The following is an 8244-nucleotide window of genomic DNA, read 5'->3' on the forward strand; positions in this document are numbered from 1 at the left end:
CACGTAAGATGACTTGTTCCAGAGCCGATCTTGATGATGAGGTCCGGTTTGAGAATCTTAGCCATATTGAAACATTCTTGTAGTTACCTATGCAATACTTTGAAGTTACCATTTAGGTTTCGTTTAGAACTACTGAATTTGGGAGTATAATGAACTTAATGTGTTGTTTCAATGACTTGTGTACTATTGCTTTTGGTGTCTTCGACATTCGATGTACAAGTACATGGATTATGTAATTAGTTGGTGGATTGAATGCAAATATGTTTGGTGTAGCTATTGGTGATAGTTGTTGATTTGGGATTTTGATTGTTGATTTGGTTTGACATTTTGATTGTTACATTTGGGCATGTTATATAAGCAAGTGGAACAAGGACTAAAAAACTTAAAATTACATCACTTCTCTGAAAAGCTGGTGTTTAAATAGTTTCCAACATCAGGGCAATGTTAAAAGACTGATGCGACAAACAATGAACTAAATCAGAAAAGTAAGAAAACTGATGTCTAAACTATAGAAAGGCAACGAATATAAAAAAACTGATGTAAAATATGAAAAACGATTATAGTTTTGAAACTAAACTGATGTATGTTCGAATACATATACATCAGTTATATTAAAATAATGATGTAAAAGACTAACAGAGACATCAGGAAATGAAATGTAGCTGATGTAACTTAGGTAAATATACATCAGTCGTTTAAAAAACTAATGTAAAATACAATCATAGACATCGGTTAAAATAAAGCAACTGATGTTAAAATTGCAATATTACATCGATTTCCAGCAATATCGATGTGAAATGTAATGCAAGACAACAATTTTGCTGCAAAAATTGACGTGGTTGTCTATTTTTCTCTTATGTGTCATATGTTTAAGAAGATGATATGAAGCCCATATTATATTAATATTCATATGACAATCATGTAAAAAAGCTGATTTTTGTATGCATAGTCATTAAGGTTCTTAGTTAGAACAGCTGTGAAAGGTGGTGGTAGACATCGATTTTTGATCGGTGTCTAAGACCCCTACCTCTTACGTAACTGTGACGCCCCCGGCCCGGGATGACCTCAGCAACCCGATCCGGGGGTGCCATTCTACTAAACACACCAAAATATATCTTCATAATCTCAAACTTAGCTTTACCACATAACTTAAAGGCATATTTTGCCTTACGTCAGAAGTTTTACATCACACTTCTAAGAGTTCAAGTCTATGATGAAATATAATCTTTAAATACTTCTGCTGATTACATAATACTTCTACTTGCTGTAATATCCGGGAAAATTTTGTGATATTTTATTCCATAATGAACTGTTAAATGTTTTATATGACCATGTACAATTTATTGTCATTTAACTAAACATGATTATTTTATTAATTATCCATACAGTGAATTCTCGCATAATTGCAAATTATGTGATTATATGGATTTTGGTGAATAAGGTGATTAATTGTAATAATATAATTAAATATCATTATCTGATGTAATTGTGGTACGTGATTCATTGTGTAATGATAATTGTTTATTCTGGAGCCGAGCGAGTAGTTTAGAAATTAGGTTGACTAAATTTTTTTATAATTTAGAATTGTTCTTTGATTTAAAAATATTGAGATTCGTATTTATTTATATTACAAAATTTTGTCTAATTAAAATTACCTAAATATTTCAATTTTGATATATTTATGTTTTAACTGATTATTGTCTTGGGCCTTATATTTGGGCCTCTTTTCTAAGGATCTAAATCGTTTTATCCGTGCAAAAACAAGGGGAAGCGCATGATAAGATCCACGTCAACAAGAAAACAGAGCGCACAATAGCAAAAAGAATGAAATTACAGAAATACAGTGGGTGGAGAAACTAATGACAAGGGGCGGACATTTCAATGCCAAGAAGCACCAAGATATATACACACATTATACATACAACCACCCCCTGCCTACATATACAATTTTCATCTCCATTTCACTTGATTAATCTCCGAGATCTCTCTCATTTCCATGGAGTCTGCTGCTCTTCTCCGTTCCTTCCAATGTAATCTCTCTCTCTCTCTCTCTCTCTCTCTCTCTCTCTCTCTCTCTCTCTCTCTCTCTCTCTCTCTCTCGCTCCCTCCCTCCCTCCCTCCCTCCCTCTCCCTCTCTCTCTCTCTCTCTCTCTCTCTCCCCCTCCCCCTCTCCCTCTCTCTCAGTTTGTAATTGTAAATTGATGAATTTGTGAATGTGATGTGATGCGATGTGATCCTTATGTCTAGCTATTGAATTTTTTAATTTAATTGCGTGCTTATATTTTCGTAATTTTCTCGAGCTTGGAGTTAAATTGTAGTTGTGTTTGATGTTTTGTAAGTGTATCTATGTGTACATCAAATGCAATGGAAAATTATATACATGCGTATTCCTTTATATGTGTAATTGAGCTGCTACTAGTGGAAATTGAGTGAGATTTTTTGTTTGCGGAATAGGATATTACGTTAACAAGACGTAACTTTAAAGCAGAAAAATATTGGTAGGCTAGACATTGTTGTATCAACTGTGAACTTCCATGCTACAAGTTAAATGATTATTAATAAATCTCTACTTGATGAATTAATACTGTTTTCTTATGAGTAGAAATAATGAATGAAACAATGTCAAGAATGATGAAACTCCAAGGATGCTAATGAATGAAAATTGTTAATAATGTCGAAACTCAAGAACAAAGCATCCGTCTTTAGTTGCACAGAATTTTATTAAGATTCTAGTGATTGAGAAGATGATAAGGATATTAAGTATATATATAGTTTGAATTGAATGCATTAGAAATTTAAAGGAATTTATAAGCTTACGTCACAGGAAAAGAAAGTAATGAATAGGAAGGTCTTTTAGCTCTTGTGATGGTAATGCTCCATAATCCTAGTCCCAAATTTTGAGCATGTATTAACAGATTATATTGGTTTGAGAACTGATTAGTTTATAAGTTCGAATGAGAAGCTGGATAATTGACTTGAATGAATAGCTAAGAGATTAGAAGTAAATTCACTTATGTTTTTTCCTGTCCTATATTCATTATGAGTTTGATCGGAAAGCATATATTTGCCATATCTTTTTTTAGTCATCTTGCACAATATACATTGATTAATTGATACAATATGACCAGTATTATAATGATACTGTGATGACATGTTACTCAATTTGATAGTATAACAATACCTGTCAGGAATGATGATATTATATCTTTGTCTTATTTAATTTTCCAATTTCTATAGGCACTGGTTCAAACATGCGGTCTTCCCTTGAGAAAGCAACATGGTCTATCTCAAATAGATGTCCCATCCAAGGCTTGACTGTTGGCAGAAATTTTGTTTCATCCCCTTCAAAGAGAGAACTAAGAGTAATAGCTTGTGTTAAGACATCTGACTCTGCAATCGTTGCAAAATCTGAAGGTCAGTTACTTCTTTTTTGCCTGAAACAACAAAATTCTTTTTTTGCTAACAAAAAGGAAACCAAGAGAAACCACCTCTATACAACATTTAGCACCACCTATATAAGGGCAATTGATCAGATACAAACCAAGAGAAACCATCCTTATACAGCATTATCCACCCCCTATATGACATCACCCACCCATTTATATGATCTCATCCACCTAGGATCCACCCGCGACCCCACTAAATCCACCCCGAGCCCATTGGAGCCTCACCAAGACTCCGGACGGGTCTTGGACAAGCTCCTATCTTGGCCCCACCATGGTCCCACTAGGCCGCACCCTGACCCTACTAGGCCCCACCTACGCCCAACTAGGGGTCCATCCGCCCAAAACTCTTCTCATTCTTCATAATTCATTGGTTTGTGTATATGTACCTGATTTCAAGTTCTGTGGTGTTTATAAGAAAAAAAAATTTGACCTCGTGTCTCCACATTTTTGTAATCTCATTGGAATATATTCATCAGATAGCTGCTCTCAAGGGTCAGTGGAAAAGACTCCATTCCGTGGTGCAACATTTCCAGGCGGATTTGAGGTGAGTTGAATATCACTTTCTTTGCTATTCACTGAAACAATACTTCTGAGTCATTGGCTTACAAAGACACTTAACTAGTGTGCATTATGTGTAATAGTCTAACCCATTTTTTGTGTCAGTTATCTTTCATATGTATGTATGTGTGTGTGTGTGTGTGTATATACATATATATGTATGTATGTATGTCATGGAATGAAATGAAGCTCTGGCCAATAGGTCTATATCCCTTCATGTCAAAAGAACAAAAGATATGCATAGTCTTGAATCTTAATAAAGGAATGGATCTGTGTAATAAGGTCATAACAAGATACCACTGGGGGATAGTTTTAACATGGTGTAGCCAGAATAAGAACAGATATATTAAAAAGTAATCCAAAAAAAAGTTAATGGTAAAAGAAGGCATAGGACCTGTATTGAGGTTATATGCATTGTATTTCTTGAGCAGTTTAATCTGTAACCAATTCAAGGCGCAGAATTCTTGTCAGTCAATGTATTCTGCTCGTTTAATCACGTGTGTCTATCAAAATATTTCTCTTAATCATACAGTAGTTGGATATATAAGATCCTTCTTGCTTTATATGATTTGTAATTTGTCGGCAACTTGGCAGACATTTACTGTTAATATATTTCAACTTTTAGTATCAATTGTATATTTTCCTTGGTTCAGAACTGTACTAATAGTAATTGGTTTCAAAAAGAAAAATTTCAGGTATATGCATCTACAGAGTCCCAACTCCCAACTCCTTTCATCATCCACAAATACCTAAAACTTGGATCTCAAAATTTATGCCAATCAGATCATTATTACCATTCTCAATGTCTCTCATACCCCAGCTTCAGTTATTACAAGCATTCTCAGCGTGTTCTTTATCTTATTCCAGGCACTAGTAAAGGAGGTTTGTGATGAGACTCAGATTGCTGAGCTGAAGTTAAAGGTAAAAATTGTATGCTTGCATGTATATGTATCTATCTAATTATGAATACTCACTTTTTAATTGGTTTTTTTATGGTTGAGAAGAAATTATAGAAATTTGGTATTTAGGAACAGTGTTCTCACTGGATTGCATTGAAAATTAATTTTAGAGCTAATAAGATAAAATAATATCTATTGTTTGCACTAACATCAAACTATATAATTGAATATTGATAGTTGATTTTGTTAATATTTGAATAGATTGGAGATTTTGAAATGCATCTTAAGAGGAACATCGAATCCCCAGTTGCTGTTGCTCCTCCTGTAGCACCTGCCCCTGTTCCAACAGCACCAAAGACTGAATCTACCCCTGCTTCTTCAGCACCTTCTCCAACAAAAGCCTCACCAGTGAAGACCAATCCATTCACAAATATTCCTGTAGAGAAGTCAAGGAAATTAGCTGCTCTGGAAGCGTCTGGAGCTAGTGGATATGTTCTAGTTGCTTCTCCTACAGTATGTGTTACTGGACCTATTGTCACTGTTACACCTGTGTTGCTGCATACTAATGTCACACTTCTGATTGCAGGTTGGATCATTCCGAAAGGGTAGAACGCTCAAAGGAAAGAAACAACCTCCAAGTTGTAAAGAAGTACGCCCCCATAGATGGATAGCATTTTAGCCAATGATTATTTATAATCACTTATTTGTTTTCTAGCTTTCTGCAAATTTCTTTATAATTACAGCTGAACAAATTTTAATTAGAATTTTTATAAAAACAGGGAGATCTAATCAAAGAAGGCCAAGTGATCGGCTTTCTAGATCAGTTTGGCACTGAGCTGCCTGTTAAGGTAAAAGCATCTAGTTTTAGCTGTAAAATTTTGATTGCTTCACTGTGACATTGCCCTTGGGTGGATAAAGTTTTTCTTGATCCCTAATTTTCATTTTCTATTTCCTATGGTGCAGTCAGATGTTGCTGGCGAAGTCCTGAAACTTCTGTTTGATGATGGTGGTAAGCAGTGTCTGTTTTTTAAATTAAAAAATATGTCTTGTGTCTCATATTAGATACTGAGATATGTCAAGTTCTATAATCTCTAAAATATGGATAATATAGACTAAATTGTCTTAGTTGTACACATGTAGTTTCTTGTGCATGCCATACTGTGACTAATGCAGGAAATATTTGGATTCTGAAATAATTTTGTGATATTTTGCTCTTTAGTTGATGTTTCACTTAAATGCATTTGTAAAAGATTGGTCTGGTTACTTATGCCTCTAATTAGGAATAGAATGTAGAACGTATATCTCTTATGGCCACCTTGGGATGCTTCTATCAACACATGAATTAGAATAATGCCACTAATCTTAATATATGTGAATACTTGGAACCAAACCAACCAGCCCCCCTATGTCCACTCAATATGTTAATATGAAGTCATGAAGAAATGAAGTTCATCAACTTGGCCTTTAAGTGTGGTGAATATGGAGGAGAAGATGTTCATTGTTTATACAAACTTTGGTGGCTGCAATACTTATTGCCTATTGGTTTTGTAAATCTAATTGAAAGGTTTCAAGCCAGATATTTCAAGATATGGAACAAATTCAGTGACACATTAATTGTGTATGTTATCATTCGTGGTTAATGTGACTATCTTAGAGTAAGCAATCACTTTATTTGCCAAGGGATATGTGGAACTAATAATAAACTGATTTTGCATAAACTAATTTTATAAATATCACAACACATAATCTTTTTTGGTGTAAATGTAGTTACTAAGCATACAGTTTCATTCACAATTTATGGATTCATAGAGGATTGCCTGCTTTGCAAATCAGACTGTCGAAGAAATTCTGTCATGTAGATTTTTTAAATTTTACCAGAATTTTCTGCAAGTCATTTCGTGAACACTATGTTCATAATTATTATGTCTTCTGATTTATTCTTATATTTAAATATATAAAATTCTTCATTGATTACTTGTGCAGTTTGACATTTTCTTCACCCTTCAATTTAACACTTTGTGTCAGTAGAGTCTTTAGCTGTTGATACATTGGTTTTTATTTTTCTAGAATTCAAGCAAACCATCTTTTGTTGTTTTGTCTTGCAGAAGCTGTTGGTTATGGAGATCCCCTTATTGCTGTCTTGCCATCATTTCATGGAATCAGGTAAACACAGTTGTGTCTGCAGCCTTCATCTTCATTGGAGAAAATATTACCCTTGCTTGGATGGCAGGCACAGATATAGTTTGTAATATGTACCTTTTGCTACTCATCAGTTGAATCGGTTACAGATCAAACTGATTTGTTTAGGCAGTTTAAAATTGTGTAAGCTATGAGATGATTTGGAACACCGGCCTTTTTTTTCCTTGTGGAAAATGAAATTATGATGCAACCATAGAAATTGAAGAAGTGAACAGTTGCTCCTTTTTTAATATTAGCTCAGTTCTCGCTTTTGCCAATTACATTTTACATGATCGTTAAAGCATGCAACTATTGTGTAGGAGTGCTAGCTATAATATGACCTTTTTTCATTGAATATGTTATGACCAATTTCTTAGCAATTTTGAGAGCTAATGAAGTTCATAGGCAACTTGTGATCATTTGGCCTCTACTCTTGTACTGGAGATTGTTTATTCCATTTTTTCTTTCGACAGATTATCTATATATTTTTGAAGTACTGTATCTTACAAATGAAGTAGTTGAGATGCATCCAAATTTGCTTGATCTGATTTAGGTATTGGCATACAATTTGATTTTCGACTTCAAAGTTACTAAAATATTTTTAACCTGGAAGGCTAGGATTATAGTCAATGTTGATTTAGCAATTTGAATGTCATTAATACAAAATTAAAAATGAATCTTTGATTTTATTCGGCTCCATCATGAAAGATGGAAATTCGATAGATTGATTGACTGATCCAGTATATGCCAATTTTTCACTGTTTATCGGGAGTTTTCATCATTTGGATTGCCTATAAACAGTGGATTGACTAATCCAGTACACGTATCGGGAGTTTTCAATCAAAGGATGTAAACAAAAGCCTTTGTGGTTTGTTTAACTATAAATAATCTCTTAAATAACCCATCAAATAAGTGTTTAGTGCTTTATTAAGAGTACCAAGATGGAAGGCAGGGTATCTAGGGGTTTAACCATATATAACATCTTTATTATCCATTAAATAAATTTGTCTAACCTGTAAACTGTTTACATGTTATCTTAATCGCAGGAATAGGAATGTGCAAGACAGTACTAGCGACTAGCGGCATGGGTTACACAAACCCTTAGTAATAATGAATAAATTGATAAGTTGTGGTTGATGGTCTGAATTCGAATTCGGAACAAG

At 34.1% G+C, this 8244-nt stretch overlaps 1 protein-coding gene across 1 annotated transcript; it reads left to right on the plus strand.

The window, feature by feature from the left end:
• The first annotated feature begins 1807 nt into the window (after positions 1-1807).
• On the plus strand, positions 1808-7359 carry LOC108192440 (uncharacterized). Its single transcript, XM_064083318.1, has 9 exons — positions 1808-2030; positions 3238-3414; positions 3923-3990; positions 4872-4925; positions 5165-5416; positions 5490-5552; positions 5683-5751; positions 5867-5912; positions 7009-7359. Exons 1-9 carry the CDS (start codon positions 1997-1999, stop codon positions 7068-7070), a joined length of 825 nt encoding a protein of 274 aa, XP_063939388.1. The 5' UTR covers positions 1808-1996; the 3' UTR covers positions 7071-7359.
• The last annotated feature ends 885 nt before the right edge of the window (positions 7360-8244 follow it).

This window comes from Daucus carota, chromosome 8, assembly GCF_001625215.2.
Source record: "Daucus carota subsp. sativus chromosome 8, DH1 v3.0, whole genome shotgun sequence".
NCBI classification, from domain to species: domain Eukaryota; kingdom Viridiplantae; phylum Streptophyta; class Magnoliopsida; order Apiales; family Apiaceae; genus Daucus; species Daucus carota.